We start from the raw sequence: 20,001 nt of genomic DNA, 5'->3' as shown, positions 1-20,001 counted from the left end.
TCATGTTTCTCAAAGGACAATACCTCAATTTCAGTGATATGCGTACAATATCCTTATGATCTCACTCTTTTGTAACGCTCACTCTCTCATATTCTTGTAACATAAATTCAAGTTGACTTGCCTAGTAAAATAAAGGTTAAATAAAGGTTAACTTAATAATAAGTTAATAATATTCACGGTACAGTATACACGGTGAATGTACACATTATATCCAATATAAACAGCAGCACTTTGCAAGTGTCATAACTCCATACTACATCAATGTGTTTCATATAAAAACATAGGCAATTTAAACCATAACTTTGAAATAATGAATTGATACTACACATTGATGGACATACTTACTGTTTTTAACTTATGTGACATAGATCTTTCTATATATTTATTTCTGTATTGAAAACATTGATTCGGTTGTAATGATGCTTTAAATCAATGATCATCCCCTAAAACATGATTATACAAGTTTGCAAGAAAGTGAGCTTCATGTAAAGTGACAAGGTTCTGACATAAGTACAGTACTGGATGTGTCAAACTTAAGAACAAGATTATGTCAACTGTTTACCATTTTACAGTGTATATCAGGAGGCATGCACACACACACACCAAGATGCTCACGCACATACACACCAAATAATTAGAACACAGGATAAAGGGCCAGGCAGGTGTAGTACATCAGTAAGTGTCGCATGAAGCTCTCCTATAGCTCAGTGAAGTGGGTGGTTTATTGACAGACAGTATTGGGGAATCCTTACTCGCAACAGTCCCATCAATCCTATGCACCAGATAAACAATGCTTTGTCAATGTCAAGTTAAATAGTCACTGACAAATCCATCCAAGAGTTTCTCCTCCAAGCTGTAAATGTAGAGCATATAGTTAGTTGATCCTTTTTTCACTGTAGAAGTTGCCAAAAACAGAAGAGAGTATGATGCTCTCATAGGATTTTCTTATTTTCATCTCAAATTCTCTTGGGACCCAACCCTCAGACTGGCACCCATTAGTATCATATCCTGCTTCCACAAACTCCTGTGTCCACCAAACTCATCATGGCTCTTCAGCAGGACAAACCAACACCTTGACCAAACAGACTATTTCCTTGGGTGAAATGTCCATGAATGGTTCTTGTATCGGTACTCATCCTAAAAGGGGGGCAAAGGATCTTTTGACTAGTCTAAGCCAAGTCCCCCCCCCCCCCCCCCCCCTCCCTCCCACACACACACACACAAACACACAAAATGCCTTCAGATTTGTTTCCATAGGGATAGGTGGTGAAATGGTTGTTTCCTTACACATGCATAGACTCCCAATGATATCCTGCTTGCCGTGCTGAAACAACCCAGGTTATATACAGTAGTTTTTGTATTTCAGTTTGTGACGTGGCATGTGGGTCCCAATGACGATGCTGTGGTGTGTTGCTTTCATTGGCTGGTACAGACCTCTGTGCACTGTCACATAGTAGGGCTCCTCTGATTTGTGGAGTGGGGGTGTGTAGTGGTTTGAGCAAAAAATTGGCGAATGGACACAAAATGTGTTTTCCTGGTGATTGGCCTCGGTTCCCCTTCTGCCATGATTGGCAATAAAAAACCTGGAATGGGGGTAGGGTGTTGGAGAGAGGGAGAAAGAGGGGTAAACAATAGAATTGAGAAAACAAGGTATTTCATCACTCATGGTTGTTCACTGTCATTTATACAGGATTACATTTTACATATTTAGCAGACACTCTTATCCAGAGCGACTTACAGTTAGTGAGTGCATACATTTTCATACTGGCATCCCCGTGGGAAACGAACCCACAACCCTGGCGTTGCAAGCGCCATGCTCTACCAACTGAGCTACTGGGGACTTAATCTTGAGCGAACAATGGACTTTTTAATAGGAAAAAAAGAAATCAACTTCCCAAGTAAGCTGACTTTACAAACACTTATAATATTCCAACAAGTGGTGTATAATGACGGCTTAAGGATGATGTACAGTGGGGGAAAAAAGTATTTAGTCAGCCACCAATTGTGCAAGTTCTCCCACTTAAAAAGATGAGAGAGGCCTGTAATTTTCATCATAGGTACACGTCAACTATGACAGACAAATTGAGACATTTTATTCCAGAAAATCACATTGTAGGATTTTTAATGCATTTATTTGCAAATGATGGTGGAAAAAAATTTGGTCACCTACAAACAAGCAAGGCTCTCACAGACCTGTAACTTCTTCTTTAAGAGGCTCCTCTGTCCTCCACTCGTTACCTGTATTAATGGCACCTGTTTGAACTTGTTATCAGTATAAAAGACACCTGTCCACAACCTCAAACAGTCACACTCCAAACTCCACTATGGCCAAGACCAAAGAGCTGTCAAAGGACACCATAAACAAAATTGTAGACCTGCACCAGGCTGGGAAGACTGAATCTGCAATAGGTAAGCAGCTTGGTTTGAAGAAATCAACTGTGGGAGCAATTATTAGGAAATGGAAGACATACAAGACCACTGATAATCTCCCTCAATCTGGGGCTCCACGCAAGATCTCACCCTGTGGGGTCAAAATGATCACAAGAACGGTGAGCAAAAATCCCAGAACCACACGGGGGGACCTAGTGAATGACCTGCAGAGAGCTGGGACCAAAGTAACAAAGCCTACCATCAGTAACACACTACGCCGCCAGGGACTCAAATCCTGCAGTGCCAGACGTGTCCCCCTGCTTAAGCCAGTACATGTCCAGGCCCGTCTGAAGTTTGCTAGAGTGCATTTGGATGATCCAGAAGAGGATTGGGAGAATGTCATATGGTCAGATGAAACCAAAATATAACTTTTTGGTAAAAACTCAACTCGTCATGTTTGGAGGACAAAGAATGCTGAGTTGCATCCAAAGAAAACCATACCTACTGTGAAGCATGGGGGTGGAAACATCATGCTTTGGGGCTGTTTTTCTGCAAAGGGACCAGGATGACCGTGTAAAGGAAAGAATGAATGGGGCCATGTATCGTGAGATTTTGAGTGAAAACCTCCTTCCATCAGCAAGGGCATTGAAGATTAAACGTGGCTGGGTCTTTCAGCATGACAATGATCCCAAACACACCGCCCGGGCAATGAAGGAGTGGCTTCGTAAGAAGCATTTCAAGGTCCTGGAGTGGCCTAGCCAGTCTCCAGATCTCAACCCCATAGAAAATCTTTGGAGGGAGTTGAAAGTCCGTGTTGCCCAGCGACAGCCCCAAAACATCACTGCTCTAGAGGAGATCTGCATGGAGGAATGGGCCAAAATACCAGCAACAGTGTGTGAAAACCATGTGAAGACTTACAGAAAACGTTTGACCTGTGTCATTGCCAACAAAGGGTATATAACAAAGTATTGAGAAACTTTTGTTATTGACCAAATACTTTTTTTCCACCATAATTTGCAAATAAATTCATAAAATATCCTACAATGTGATTTTCTGGATTTTTTTTCCTCATTTTGTCTGTCATAGTTGACGTGTACCTATGATGAAAATTACAGGCCTCTCTCATCTTTTTAAGTGGGAGAACTTGCACAATTGGTGGCTGACTAAATACTTTTTTTCCCCACTGTAGCTTACTTTGAACAGGTCTCTCTTGTAAAAGAGATTTGATCACAATGAGAATAACCTGTATAAATAAAGGTTAAATAAAACATACTATTTTCATCCTCCATATCTTTTTCTGCATACTTAATGTACTATTCTAAAGCTACTTTTTATTAACATTTCATTGAGTTCAAAGATAATAAAACCATATAAAAAATGTCTACATATATAAATGATTCACCATGAGCAATGGTCAAATTAGACACCCTAGACAGCCCATATGAATCTTTCATACATTGAAATATGAGTCTGCAAATCTGCAAAGAAATTCATGAATTTGAGGCCACCCGGAAAATAAATATTTACGACACCCTCAATCCCCCTTTTTCTCCCGGTCTCTGGTAATTGTCTGTGATTCATTTTGTTTTCTCTGTGGAAGAAGGAAAATCAATCTTACACTATTGGCTGTGAGACATATAGGCATTGAGATTCTGCAATATCGCCCAATTTGACAGTCAGTCTTTTTCTAGGCTGGGATTCACACAGCCCTGCACTATGGAGAAATAATATTCCTATTGCTTCACATAAAAGGTATTTACATGGAATAAATTAACTAAATAAGCAATTGGATAAACTGCAGTAGCCAATGTTTACCGGGTGAAACAAAAAATGAGTTTATGGATTTTTGCCCAGTTCAGCATTTTCTGCGGTCCGGGTTTAACTTAATACGGTTATTAGTTTTCTTTCCTTCTCAGCCCAAAAATATCCTTCTCAGTCCAAAAATAATGCAATCTCTTAGTCTTCTTAAACAACGCAGCCATTTGAAGTAGCCTGGTCCTTTGACGTAGCCTCGTTGGGCTTTATTAATTTGTAACCCTCTGCATTAGGTTATTTTCTAGCACTATAGCGCCCTTAGATTTTTCTTTTGCCCTTTTTATTACATGCATCAAAGCCATTTTCGCAGAGGAAAATGCAGCCACCAATTATGTATTTTCTGTGTAAAAGAGAAAAACGTTGCTATGATTAGGTGGATGTTGCCCTTACTATATATAAGTGCCGAGGCCAGTTTTACCTTTAAAACTCCAACGATTAAAGTTAGCATTGGTAGACGGTAAGATGGTCTCAGATCTGCACTTCTGCTCGTCTTACAGACCAGATAGCTGGCAGTGCATAAAAGAAACAACATACACTTTGAGAGAATCGATTGAGCCAGACTCACCTACCCACTGTGTTCTAAACTCCTTACGATGGCTCCTTAGGCAAAGGCTAGAAAGAAGATAAAAGAAAAGATTGAAAGGCAGAGAAACTTCAGGACAGACCACAGCTCTCTTCTATCAAAGTACACGATCATACTTTATTCCTGCCAAATGGCAAGGAGCATGAAGCATATAACAGATGTCCCTTTCGAAGCACAGATGGCAAGACATTCAATTATATTTAAGGCTAGATGATGGAAACTTAAGGTTAGGTTTACTTGTCAAATGTTGCACTTTTTCTGACCTTTGAACTACACACTACCAGGAAATACTAGCAGGTAAGATGGGTCCAGATGGACGCCTGAGCCATGGTTCCTGAGGCATTACCTTCCAGTGTCACAATAGAACAATTCGAATATGCTGTGTGTCCAGTGAAAATCAAACTACATGCTTGCTGCATGTTGTTTAATAGTAAAGGAATAGTTCTTTCTTTCCACTTCATTATCTATTCTCTCTGAATAAGCACTAATCTTTTTGTGTGTCTCATTCATTTCCCAGAGCACTTTCTGTTGTTTCCCTCACATTTTCGAAGAAACTCGTGAGGGCATTTAAACTGGTAAGGCATCGAAAACAACTGTTTGCCTTTTGCCCAGAGGGACGGAAACAACTGCTAGTGCTTTCTAGCTGTGGGGAATGAATGACATACTTCCAAGGAGCTAATGTCTAAGCTGATCATAATCAGGAAGCTAATGGTCTGTGGAGCCAATCGAGGCCATGGTGCAGTGGGGAGTGGTAAACACATTGGCATTCCCAGGAGCCTCTTCTCTGCTGTGCGGGACTCCTGCAGCAACAACGGGCACAGTTGGTATTCCACTTCCCACCCATCTGTTGGTCAGTCGGTAGTTCAGTCGATAGATCAGTCGTGTCTGTCTGTCTGTCTGTCTGTCTGAGTGCCCTACCTAGCGCTATCAGAGAAACACTCCTCAGAGCAGTGCTGATCCACCGCACCTCTCCGACAACATGTAATCTAAATGCTAAGTACTTCTACTGCATCTTTAAATCAAAATAAGAAAAGAGTGAGAGGGGAAAAAAAGCTTATATGACCACAATAGAATCTAATTAAAAGGCTAACAAGGTGAGTTGGGTCCAGGAGAGGAGGTGTGGGAGAGACATAGTGGCCTGTACCACTGCCAGTCAAACAAACAGCTGGGCAATGCCTAGTGTTCACAGGACAAGAAACCTAAGGACATCGCAGACTATGTCCTCTCCTTAGGCTACCAAGAGAAAGATAGAAAAAAAAGAATGGGAGAGGGATGGAGAAAGAGAGGGATACAACAAAGGTAATGAGTGTTACACTAATTAGCTATTCTTTGTTTTATTGAAAGGCATAAACCCTGACTCTGAGCTCCATGGACTGTATGTGTCAAGCTTCTCAGAGTAGGAGTGCTGACCTAACCCTAAAAGAGAATGTGTCTCTATGTAACCGGCTTCACCGTGCTGCTAACGGCTTCGCTTCCGGCCTTTGCCGGGTGGGGTTAACATCTCAAGCTCAGAGCCACAAACAACCATTAGAATTGCTCTTATTCTGCCTCCAGTCAGAGCCCCAAATACACAACATGCCAGAGTGCATGCTATCAGACCAGGGCGGGGAGTTTGTGTACTCATCCAGGCAACACACCATTGTCATTCATTTTAATTGCTAACGAAGATGAAAAACAGTCACTATCTAACAGCTGGGCTGGTCCCATTTCTCTGTACATTATTTGTTGGATGAGATCTGCAGCAAAACATACCATAGCACTTTCTATCTTTAGGCCTATTGCTAGAATTGCTACTGTTGTGTATTGGGGTTGTGCCGCAAGAGCATCATGGGGGTTGCATGTTATAGATAAATGGTTGAACTGATTCCTGTCTCCCGTCTCATCATTATTGAATTGTTATAAAGTCTTGGTTATGAAACCCACGAGACATAACAAAAGATTGGCGACAAGTAAGTCTGAAACTACAGGAACTATTCTGTCCAGAAGAAGTCGTTTTAACATGTTTTTTATTACAAGTTTAAAACTGTTATTTTCCGTGGTACAGTCTAGGCTAATATTAGCACAGTGTATTGTTAGCAGAGGCAAGTGCATTGTCGAGCTAGCTAAGAGAGATAGTTAGCATCGTCATGGGCGGCAGAAAAGGATTCGAAACGGATGTCAGGAAGAGGGAGAATCAGTGACAATGTTTGCTGCTGCATTAAAGACACTATCAGAGCACTTTGAGTTTAATGATGCTCTAGATGACATGGGCTACGGAGTGAAGCTACACAAAAGAGACTATTGACTGAAAGTAATCTGACCTTGGCAAAGGCCATTGAAGTCAGTGTGTCCATGGAACTAGCTACTAAAAAGGCTCAGCAGTTGAGTTCATCAGGACAAGTGCAGAGTTGCAACTGAAAATCAGAGACAGGGAAATCAAGGCACATGCTCCGCTGTGGCAAGGCGGGACATTAGATGTCTACATGCTGGTGTAAGGACATGGATTGCTGAGCCTGTGGTGAAAAGGGCCACATCAAACAAGCCTGCAGAAACAAAAAGAGCTCAGAGAAAATGTTAAAGACTGAAAACAAGAAAGAGACATTCCAAAGAAAGAAAAAGAGATGTTCACACTGTTGAGCAGGAGAACACTGAGGTGAGTGACTCATCAGACGAGGAAGTCACACTGAATATACTGACTGTTACTGGGGAGCTGCACGGCTACTATGGCTCTCCCTTGCTAGAAGAGCAGCCGGTGCGTATAGAGATTGACACAGGGGCAGCTGTATCTCGTGTCAGACACAGTCTACAAAAAGACACTGCAACACCTTCCACTTCAGCCAGCACACATCGTGTTAAAGACATACACAGGTGAATCTGTCGCCGTGAGAGGCATCCCTGAGGTCACAGTTCAGTTAAACAGACACATTGAAAAGCTGCCACTCCACATCGTGAAAAGAGACTATCCATCACTACTGGGACATTCATGGTTGGATAAAATCACATTGGACTGGCCATCAATGTGTACAATATTAGGCCCTAATCTATGGATTCCACATGACTGGGAATACAGATATGCATCTGTTGGTCACAGATACCTTTTTTAAAAAGGTAGGGGCGTGGATCAGAAAATCATTCAGTATCTCTTTTGACCACCATTTGCTCATGCAGCACAACACATATCCTTCGCATAGAGTTGATCAGGCTGTTGATTGTGGCCTGTGGAATGTTGTCCCACTCCTCTTCAATGGCTGTGTGAAGTTGCTGGATATTGGCGGGTACTGGAACACGCTGTCGTACACGTCGATCCAGAGCATCCCAAACACGCTCAATGGGTGACATGTTTGGTGAGTATGCAGGCTATTGAAGAACTGGGACATTTTCAGCTTCCAATAATTATGCCGTGCATTATCATGATGAAACATGAGGTGATGGCAGCAGATGAATGGCACGACAATGGGCCTCAAGATCTCGTCACGGTATCTCTCTACATTCAAATTTCCATAGATAAAATGCAATTGTGTTTGTTGTCCTTAGCTTATGCCCACCCATACCATTACTCCAGCGCCACCATGGGGCACTCTGTTCACAACGTTGACATCAGCAAACCATTCGCCCACACGACACCATACACGCTGTCTGCCATCTGCCCGGTACAGTTGAAACTGGGATTCATCCATGAAGAGCACATTTCTCCAGCGTAACAGTGGCCATTGAAGGTGAGCATTTGCCCATTGAAGTCAGTTACGATGCCGAACTGCAGTCAGGTCAAGACCCTGGTGAGGACGACGAGCCCGTAGATGAGCTTCCCTGTGACGGTTTGTGCAGAAATTCTTTGGTTGTGCAAACTAACAGTTTCATCAGCTGTCCGGATGGCTGGTTCAGACGATCCCGCAAGTGAAGAAGCCAGATGTTGAGGTCCTGGGCAGGCGTGGTCACACGTGGTCTGCAGTTGTGAGGCCGGTTGGACATACAGTACTGCCAAATTCTCTAAAATTACGTAGGAGGCGGCTTAAGGTAGATACATTACCATTTAATTCTCTGCCAACCGCTCTGGTGGACATTCCTGCAGTCAGCATGCCAATTGCATTATTCTTCCAATCATCGGTTGAATACCTCGGGCACGTCATCGACGCCCCGGGTCTTCACAAGGCTCCGTCCAAGGTTAACACTAGAACCGCTAAAGCAGTCATCTTGACTGCTCATTATTTATTTATTTTATTACTCAGACTTGTTTTTACTCATGCCCCCCTCCGTTCCTAATTAAGTATATATAACATACTGCCATTGTTAGTCTTTATATCACAAACAGAACTTGAGTTATAACCAGTTTTAGGAGGTCATAAAAAATATATATATCCCCCATTGCCCCTCCTTCTCCCAACAGTAGGGCCTGCTCCGCTCCTTTTTTCCAACAGTTGAAAGTGCAGTGCCCAGCTGATAATCCCCCTAGCAATTGCCTCCAAACTGAACCAAAACTAGACCGAAACTAATTTCACACATATAACAACAGATGAAATAAATGAAGTAAAGTATGATGGGGGAGAATGGGTGAGTTGATGAGCGACGGGAAGCAAAATAAGCTTAATTATGTAATCACCAATTGTGAATGAAGAACAGGGCAGGCCCTTTTATTGTAATGATCCATATTAATTATAGGCCTAATCTTAAAATGCTATGTACCCTATATCAGTTCACCAAATCAAAGCAGTCTACTCTGGCCTACTTGGAGTAGGCTACACAGCGAGAGCGTGAGTAATTGTACATGCTGAACGGCTTTCAATCTCTGGGAAAATATCCACATCGGGCAGCAGGCGCGAGTGTCAAATAAAATAAAATAAAATTGTATTTGCCACGTGTCGAATACTTACAGTGAAATGCTTACAAGCCCTTAACCAACAATGCAGTTTTTTAAGAAAATAAAAAATAAACAAATATATAAGTAAAAAATAGAAAATAGCAAATAATTAAAGCAGCAGTAAAATAAAATAACAGTAGGAAGGCTATATACAGGGGGTACCGGTACAGAGTCAATGTGCAGGGGCACTGGTAAGTCGAGGTAATTGAGGTAATATGTACATGTGGGTAGAGATAAAGTGACTATGCATAAATAATAAACAGAGTGGCAGCAGCGTAAAAGAGGGGGGTGGGGTGGGGTGGGGTGGGGGTGGGCAATGCAAATAGTCCGGGTAGCCATGATTAGCTGTTCAGGAGTCTTATGGCTTGGGGGTAGAAGCTGTTTAGAAGCCACTTGGACCTCGACTTGGTGCTCCGGCGCCGCTTGCCGTGCGGTAGCAGAGAGAACAGTCAATGACTAAGGTGGCTGGAGTCTTTGACAGTTTTTAGGGCCTTCCTATGACACCGCCTGGTATAGAGGTCCTGGATGGCAGGAAGCTTGGCCCCAGTGATGTACTGGGCCGTACGCACTACCCTCTGTAGTGCCATGTGGTCGGAGGCCGAGCAGTTGCTATACCAGCCAGTGATGCAACCAGTCAAGATACTCTCGATGGTGCAGCTGTAGAACTTTTTGAGGATCTGAGGACCCATGCCAAATCTTTTCAGTCTCCTGAGGGGGAATAGGCTTTGTCGTGCCCTCTTCACGACTGTATTGGTGTGTTTGGACCATGATAGTTTGTTGGTGATGTGGACACCAAGGAACTTGAAGCTCTCAACCTGTTCCACTACAGCCCCGTCAATGAGAATGGGGGCGTGCACAGTCCTCTGTTTTTATACTGTAGTCCACAATCATCTCACGTTGAGGGAGATGTTGTTATCCTGGCACCACACAGCCATATCTCTGACTTCCTCACTATAGGCTGTCTTATCGTTGTCAGTGATCAGGCCTACCACTGTTGTGTCGTAGGCAAACTTAATGATGGTGTTGGAGTCATGCCTGGCTATGCAGTCATGGATGAACAGGGAGTACAGGAGGGGACTGAGCACGCACCCCTGAGGGGCCCCCGTGTTGAGGATCAGCGTGGCAGATGTGTTGTTACCTACCCTTACCACCTGGGGGCGGCCCGTCAGGAAGTCCAGGATCCAGTTGCAGAGGGAGGTGTTTAGTCCCAGGTCCTTAGCATAGTGATGAGCTTTGAGGGCACTGATGTTGAACGCTGAGCTGTAGTCAATGAATAGCATTCTCACGTAGGTGTTCCTCTTGTCCAGGTGGGAAAGGGCAGTGTGGAGTGCAATAGAGATTGCATCATCTGTGGATCTGTTGGGGCAGTATGCAAATTGGAGTGGGTCTAGGGTTTCTGAGATAATGGTGTTGATGTGAGCCATGACCAGCCTTTCAAAGCACGTGAGTGCTACAGATCGGTAGTCATTTAGGCAGGTTATCTTAGTGTTCTTGGGCACAGGGACTATGGTGTTCTGCTTGAAACTTGTTGGTATTACAGACTCAGTCAGGGACATGTTGAAAATGTCAGTGAAGACGTACACGTCCTTCTCGGAGTACACGTCCTGGTAATCCGTCTGGCCATGGGGCCTTGTGAATGTTGACCTGTTTAATGGTCTTACTCACATCGGCTACGGAGGGCGTGATCACATAGTCATCCGGAACAGCTGATGCTCTCATGCATGCTTCAGTGTTACTTGCCTCGAAGCGAGCATAGAAGTGATTTAGCTCGTCTGGTAGGCTTGTGTCACTGGGCAGCTCGCGGCTGTGCTTCCCTTTGTAGTCTGTAATAGTGTTCAAGCCCTGTCACATCCGACGAGCGTCAGAGCCGGTATAGTACGATTCAATCTTAGTCCTGTATTGACTGTTTGCCCGTTTGATGGTTCGTCAGATGGCATAGTGGGATTTCTTACAGTGAGGGAAAAAAGTATTTGATCCCCTGTTGATTTTGTACGTTTGCCCACTGACAAAGAAATTATCAGTCTATAATTTTAATGGTAGGTTTATTTGAACAGTGAGAGACAGAATAACAACAACAAAAAATCCAGAAAAACGCATGTCAAAATGTTATAAATTGATTTGCATTTTAATGAGGGAAATAAGTATTTGACCCCCTCTAAATCAGAAAGATTTCTGGCTCCCAGGTGTCTTTTATACAGGTAATGAGCTGAGATTAGGAGCACACTCATAGAGGGAGTGCTCCTAATCTCAGTTTGTTACCTGTTAAAAGACACCTGTCCACAGAAGCAATCAATCAATCAGATTCCAAACTCTCCACAATGGCCAAGACTAAAGAGATATCCAAAGCTGTCAGGGACAAGATTGTAGACCTACACAAGGCTGGAATATGCTACAAGACCATCGCCAAGCAGCTTGGTGAGAAGGTGACAACAGTTGGTGCGATTATTCGCAAATGGAAGAAACACAAAATAACTGTTAATATCCCTCGGCCTGGGGCTCCGTGCAAGATCTCACCTCGTGGAGTTGCAATGATCATGAGAACGGTGAGGAATCAGCCCAGAACTACACGGGAGGATCTTGTCAATGATCTCAAGGCAGCTGGGACCATAGTCACCAAGAAAACAATTGGTAACACACTACGCCGTGAAGGACTGAAATCCTGCAGCGCCCGCAAGGTCCCCCTGCTCAAGAAAGCACATATACAGGCCCCTCTGAAGTTTGCCAATGAACATCTGAATGATTCAGAGGAGAACTGGGTGAAAGTGTTGTGGTCAGATGAGACCAAAATCGAGCTCTTTGGCATCAACTCAACTCGCCGTGTTTGGAGGATGAGGAATGCTGCCTATGACCCCAAGAACACCATCCCCACCGTCAAACATGGAGGTGAAAACATTATGCTTTGGGTTTTTTTTTCTGCTAAGGGGACAGGACAACTGCACCACATCAAAGGGATGTTGGACGGGGCCATGTACCATCAAATCTTGGGTGAGAACCTCCTTCCCTCAGCCAGGGCATTGAACATGGGTCGTGGATGGGTATTCCAGCATGACAATGACCCAAAACACACGGCCAAGGCAACAAAGGAGTTGCTCAAGAAGAAGAACATTAAGGTCCTGGAGTGACCTAGCCAGTCTCCAGACCTTAATTCCATAGAAGATCTGTGGAGGGAGCTGAAGGTTCGAGTTGCCAAACGTCAGCCTCGAAACCTTAATGACTTGGAGAAGATCTGCAAAGAGGAGTGGAACAAAATCCCTCCTGATATGTGTGCAAACCTGGTGGCCAACTACAAGAAATGTCTGACCTCTGTGATTGCCAACAAGGGTTTTGCCACCAAGTACTAAGTAATGTTTTGCAGAGGGGTCAAATACTTATTTCCCTCATTAAAATGCAAATCAATTTATAACATTTTTGACATGCGTTTTTCTGGATTTTTTGTTGTTGTTATTCTGTCTCTCACTCTTCAAATAAACCTACCATTCAAATTATAGACTGATCATGTCTTTGTCAGTGGGAAAACATACAAAATCAGCAGGGGATCAAATACCTTTTTTCCCTCACTGTATAAGCATCCGGGTTAGAGTCTCGCTCCTTGAAAGCGGCAGCTCTACCGTTTAGCTCAGTGCGGATGTTGCCGGTAATCCATGGCTTCTGGTTGGGGTACGTACGGTCACTGTGGGGACGACGTCATCGATGCACTTATTGATGAAGCCAGTGACTGATGTGGTGTACTCCTCAATGCTATTGGAAGAATCCCGGAACATATTCCAGTCTGTGCTAGCAACACAGTCCAGTAGCTTAACATCTGCGTCATCTGACCACTTCCTTATTAACCGAGTCACTGGTGCTTCCTGCTTTAGTTTTTGCTTATATGCAGGAATCAGGAGGATAGAGTTATGGTCAGATTTGCCAAATGGAGGGCGAGCGAGAGCTTTGTACGTGTCTCTGTGTGTGGAGTAAAGGTGGTCTAGAGTTTTTTTCCCTCTAGTTGCACGTTTAACATGCTGGTAGAAATGAGGTAGATCGGATTTAAGTTTCCCTGCATTAAAGTCCCCAGCCACTAGGAGCGCTGCCTCTGGATGAGCGTTTTTTCTGTTTACTTATGGCCTTATACAGCTCATTGAGTGCAATCTTAGTGCCAGCATTGGTTTGTGGTGGTAAATGGACAGCTATGAAAAATATAGATGAAAACTCTCTTGGTAAATAGTGTGGTCTACAGCTTATCATGAGATACTCTACCTCGGGCGAGCAAAACCTTGAGACTTCCTTAGTATTAGACTTTATGCACCAGCTGTTGTTTACAAATACACACAGACCGCCACCCCTTGTCTTACCGGAGTCAGCCGTTCTATCCTGCCGATGTAGCGTACAACCCGCCAGCTGTATGTTATCCATGTCGTCGTTCAGCCATGACTCGGTGAAACATAAGATATTACAGTTTTTAATGTCCCATTAGTAGGATAACCTTAATCTTAGGTCATCTAATTCATTTTCAAATGATTTAACATTGGCTAATAGGAATGATGGAAGAGGCAGTTTACTCACACGCCGTTGGATCCTACGTCCACGATATCTCTGTCTCTTTCTCATGTGAATGACGGGGATTTGGGCATTGTCGGGTGTCTGTAGAATATCCTTTGCATCCGACTCGTTGAAGAAAAAATCTTCGTCCAATACGAGTTGAGTATTCACTGTCCTGATATCCAGAAGCTCTTTTTGGTCATAAGAGACAGTGGCAGAAACATTATGTACAGAATAAATTACAAATAACGCGAAAAAACACACATAAAAGTATAATTGGTTAGAGGGCTGTAAAACGGCAGTGATTTTCTCCAGCGCCATTCTAGATGGAGAATGTGATGATGAGGCTTGTGGAACTTCACGTTTGGCAAGGGGAGCAATGTCACCATGGACAATTTCTTCACATCACTGGCGAACAAGTTGCTTGCAAAGAAAACAAGTCTGGCTGGCACCATGAACAAAGTGAGATGGGATTTCAAAGTGTGTCAAGCTACAAAAATGTTGTAAACTGTTAGGACAAGGGATAAGAGCTAAATTAAATCCAACTGATGCCAGTGCGTGAAAATGCACACAAGCTGACAATAATTGACTATTTTTGACTGCTGTCATATCGACACTTACAGTATATTCATTATAATGCCATTATTGCTTTTGTGCCGAGTTTACTATTTATCAAGGCCACTTGGCGCTTATAATGATGTTTAGGCTACTAATGTTTTCATAATTTGACTGTGCCTCTTTTGACCGTGATTCTTGGTGGTTAGGGTATTTAAAAAAATTAAAAAATAAGCTGTTACCATGTTCCAACACATGCTTTCTGTTTCATAGTTGTAACAAAGACACTCAATGAATAAAATTGATTGAACACTAGAATTTTGGCATTTTTTTTGTTTTTCCATATAGCCTACAGCAGGGTTCTTCAATTCGGGTCCTGGAGGGCCGAAACACCTCTGTTTTTCATCCTCTCCTTCTAATCAGGGGCTAATTCAGACCTGGGACACCAGGTGAGTGCAATTAACTACCAGGTAGAAATAAAAAACAGAAGTGTTTCGGCCCTCCAGGACCGGAATTGAAGAACCCTGGCCTACAGTAACATAAACTAATGAAAATGTTATTGTGTTATTTGAAATAAAATACAAATTGTATTCTAATGTTACCCAAGGCCTTTATAAACACAACCAAATGATTATTTTTGCTATAGCATATATTAAATATATGAATTACACTGTTAGAATGTTGCAGTCAGAATTACTGCTCACTAGCTTAAAGGGGGGTCCATTGACACCCAGCCGTTCTAGTGTTAAGGCTATCTTGGACGCCCAAGCTCCTCAGAACGTGAGCCAACTACGTTCTTTCCTGTGGTTATTGAATTACTATGGACACTTAATCCCGAGCTTAGCAATAAAGCTGAAACCGCTACATCAGTTGCTTTGTCAGGACAAAACATGGAAATGAACAGAATAATGTGAGGAAGCATTCGTGAAAACCAAGGAAACTCCTGAAATCATCGTCATTGCTCATCCAACTAGCTTGTGATGCTTCTTTATGGTGTGGGAACAGTCGTGTCCCATATCATTGCTTCCAGGCAAAGAAGCCGATTACTTTCACATTGAGGATATTGAACAAAGCAGAAAGTAACTACGCACAGATAGAACGAGAAGCCATAGGCATCGTTTTTGGTGTGCGTAAGTTTCACCAGTATCTGTACGGGAGGAAGTTCACCCTTCTTACAGATCAACGTCCGCTGATGACCATCTTTGGACTGCATACTGGGATTCTTTTTTTGGGGGGGGGGATTCCGTCAATTGCATTTTCAGCACACACTTATGAAATCAAGTACCACAAGTCAGAACTGCACTGCAACACAGATGGACTTTCCAGGTTGTCACTAATTGTGGTCAAGCCGGAGTCACGCCAAGTTGAGATCTTCTACTTCAGACGAGTGGAAAACGCACCAGTCACTTCAACACAATTGCGGAGAAACACCAGAAACGACCCAGTGATCTGAATTGATGGACATTGTCATCAAAGGTAAAGTCGCAGGAGATGATCCGGAAATGAAACCTTACATTTCCAGGAGAACTGAGCTGCCAGTACAGTCCGGTTGTCTGCTGTGGGGAGGAGAGTTATCATTCAGCCTTCACTGAGGAAACCAGTATTGCAACAGCTAAACTCAGGTCATTGTGGAATGGTTCGCATGAAGGAAATCGCACAAAGCTACTTCTGGTGGAAAGCAAAAACATGTTCCTCATGTCATAAGGTTCTCAACTTGCACCTCTTCCTACATGGGATTGCCCGGAGGCGGCATGGCAATGCATACATATCGACTTCGCAGGTCAATTAGAATACAGAATGTTTCCTGTTGTCGTGGATACTCATAGAAATTGGCTAGAGGTTGCCATCATGAGTTCTACTAATGCAGAGAAGACCATCGAGAAGCTTGGAGAAGTGTTTAGTCGGTTCGGATCGCCACTCCAACTCGTTAGCAACAACGGACGACAACTAGTGTCCCAGGAAATGGCCACGTTCCTACAGGTGAATGGCGTAGAGCACATCAGGTCTGCACCATATCATCCATCAACCAACGGGCTGGCGGAGAGGTTTTTACAGACCATGAAACATGCCTTAGAAGCGTCTCAAGGTCAAGGGACACAACACCACGCTTGAACAGCTTCCTGCTATCCTACAAGAACACGCCTCTCAAGCAACAACCAAGGCATCGCCTGCATCGCCACTCATGAAGCGAGTGCTACTTACAAGCTTCGACCTACTCAAACCTCCGAACGCAAAGGAGACGTCAACAAGAGAGCCAAGTCAAATGTTGTGAACTAAGAGCAAAGGACAGAGCTTTCAATCCTGGAGAAACTGTCTTAGCTAGGAACTACCTCAAAAGACCAAAGTGGGTTCCTACTACAGACATAGCTCAGACTGGTCCTGTTTTACACTGTCCAGACTGCATAGGATGTCATCTGGAAAAGGCACACAGATCAGTTACTGTTGAGAAAAGCAACACTGACAGAACCACCAGTCGTCAGTGGTCCAGAACTGTTACTGGGTGACACTCTGACCCAGCAGTCGTCATCTAGGGGCTCACAGTCATCTTCTCAGGCCACCAACTCAGCCGCACCGACACAAGTGTATGAAAAGACTTTGACACAGGCTACTCACATGCCTAAACCTGTGCAAACGCCACAGTCTAAAGACATTGTTGAGAGTCAGCTTGACTGCCGTTACCCTACAAGAGATAGGTGGGCACCTAGATGCTTGGACTTGTGAAAACAGACTTAATCTCCCGACAGTTCATGTAGGAGGGGAGGAGTTGTTGTGTATTGGGGTTGTGTCACACAGCCTAGCACTAAAGAGCGTTGGGCCAGTAACCGAAAGGTCGCTAGTTCCAATCCCCAAGCTGAATACAGAAGTTTACATACACCTTAGCCAAATACATTTAAACTCAGTTTTTCACACTTCCTGACATTTAATCCTATAAAAAATTCCCTGTCTTAGTTCAGTTAGGATCACCACTTTATTTTAAGAATGTGAAATGTCAGAATAATAGTAGAGAGAATAATTTAATTGAGCTTTTATTTCTTTCACCACATTCCCAGTGGGTCAGAAGTTTACATATACTGTACTCAATTAGTATTTGGTAGCTTTGCCTTTAAATTGTTTAACTTGGGTCAAACGTTTCAGGTAGCCTTCCACAAGCTTCCCACAATAAGTTGAAGACCCATTTGCGACCAAGCTTTAACTTCCTGACTGATGTCTTACATTTACATTTACATTTTAGTCATTTAGCAGACGCTCTTATCCAGAGCGACTTACAGGAGCAATTAGGGTTAAGTGCCTTGCTCAAGGGCACATTAACGTCATTTAGCAGACGCTCTTAGCCAGAGCGACTCACAAATTGGTGCGTTCACCCTATAGCCAGTGGGATAACCACTTTACAATTTTTTTTTTGGGGGGGGGGGGTAGAAGGATTACTTTATCCTATCCCAGGTATTCCTTAAAGAGGTGGGGTTTCAAATGTCTCCGGAAGGTGGTGAGTGACTCCGCTGTCCTGGCGTCGTGAGGGAGCTTGTTCCACCATTGGGGTGCCAGAGCAGCGAACAGTTTTGACTGGGCTGAGCGGGAACTATGCTTCCGCAGAGGAAGGGGACCAGCAGGCCAGAGGTGGATGAACGCAATGCCCTCGTTTGGGTGTAGGGACTGATCAGAGCCTGAAGGTACAGAGGTGCCGTTCCCCTCACTGCTCCATAGGCAAGCACCATGGTCTTGTAGCGGATGCGAGCTTCAACTGGAAGCCAGTGGAGTGTGCGGAGGAGGGGGGTGACGTGAGAGAACTTGGGAAGGTTGAACACCAGACGGGCTGCGGCATTCTGGATGAGTTGTAGGGGTTTAATGGCACAGGCAGGGAGGCCAGCCAACAGCGAGTTGCAGTAGTCCAGACGGGAGGTGACAAGTGCCTGGATTAGGACCTGTGCCGCTTCCTGTGTAAGGCAGGGTCGTACTCTCCGAATGTTGTAGAGCATGAACCTGCAGGAGCGGGTCACCGCCTTGATGTTGGCGGAGAACGACAGGGTGTTGTCCAGGGTCACGCCTAGGCTCTTCGCACTCTGGGAGGAGGACACAGCGGAGTTGTCAACCGTGATGGCGAGATCATGGAACGGGCAGTCCTTCCCCGGGAGGAAGAGCAGCTCCGTCTTGCCAGGGTTCAGCTTGAGGTGGTGATCCGTCATCCATACTGATATGTCTGCCAGACATGCAGAGATGCGATTCGCCACCTGGTTATCAGAAGGGGGAAAGGAGAAGATTAGTTGTGTATCGTCAGCGTAGCAATGATAGGAAAGGCCATGTGAGGATATGACAGAGCCAAGTGACTTGGTGTATAGGGAGAAAAGGAGAGGGCCTAGAACTGAGCCCTGGGGGACACCAGTGGTGAGAGCACGTGGTGCGGAGACAGCTTCTCGCCACGCCACTTGGTAGGAGCGACCGGTCAGGTAGGACGCAATCCAGGAGTGAGCCGCGCCGGAGATGCCCAGCTCGGAGAGGGTGGAGAGGAGGATCTGATGGTTCACAGTATCAAAGGCAGCAGACAGGTCTAGAAGGACAAGAGCAGAGGAGAGAGAGTTAGCTTTAGCAGTGCGGAGAGCCTCCGTGACACAGAGAAGAGCAGTCTCAGTTGAATGACCAGTCCTGAAACCTGACTGGTTTGGATCAAGAAGGTCATTCTGAGAGAGATAGCAAGAGAGTTGGCTAAAGACGGCACGCTCAATAGTTTTGGAAAGAAAAGAAAGAAGGGATACTGGTCTGTAGTTGTTGACATCAGTGGGATCGAGTGTTGGTTTTTTGAGAAGGGGAGCAACTCTCGCTCTCTTGAAGACGGAAGGGACATGGCCAGCGGTCAAAGATGAGTTGATCAGCGAGGTGAGGTAGGGGAGAAGGTCACCGGAGATGGTCTGGAGAAGAGAGGAGGGGATGGGGTCAAGCGGGCAGGTTGTTGGGCGGCCTGCAGTCACAAGTCGCAGGATTTTATCTGGAGAGAGAGGGGAGAAAGAAGTCAAAGCATAGGGTAGGGCAGTGTGAGTAGGACCAGCAGTGTCATTAGACTTAACAAACGAGGATCGAATGTCGTCAACCTTCTTTTCAAAGTGGTTGACGAAGTCATCCACAGAGAGAGAGGAGGGGGGGAGGGGGGGGGAGGATTCAGCAGGGAGGAAAATGTGGCAAAGAGCTTCCTAGGGTTAGAGGCAGATGCTTGGAATTTAGAGAGGTAGAAAGTGGCCTTAGCAGCAGAAACAGATGAAGAAAATGTAGAGAGGAGGGAGTGAAAAGATGCCAGGTCGGCAGGGAGTTTAGTTTTCTTCCATTTCCGCTCCGCTGC

At 44.4% G+C, this 20,001-nt stretch overlaps 1 protein-coding gene across 1 annotated transcript in view; it reads right to left on the bottom strand.

Annotated features, from left to right (window-relative positions):
• Positions 1 to 4,773: 4,773 nt before the first annotated feature.
• LOC311150049 (chemokine-like protein TAFA-5) overlaps positions 4,774 to 20,001 on the bottom strand; it is a gene marked incomplete at both ends in the record, with an annotated part of 67,173 nt that continues 51,945 nt past the window's right edge. Inside the window, one exon of the mRNA XM_084187294.1 lies at positions 4,774 to 4,797. Within this exon, the coding sequence (XP_084043420.1) occupies positions 4,774 to 4,797 (24 nt within the window). The remainder of the gene's footprint in view (positions 4,798 to 20,001) is intronic.

This window comes from Coregonus lavaretus (assembly GCF_964263955.1).
Source record: "Coregonus lavaretus genome assembly, chromosome: 22".
Lineage (NCBI taxonomy): Eukaryota > Metazoa > Chordata > Actinopteri > Salmoniformes > Salmonidae > Coregonus > Coregonus lavaretus.
The sequence above is the reverse complement of the archived record's forward strand: the minus strand, read 5'-3'. Positions and strand labels throughout refer to the sequence as shown.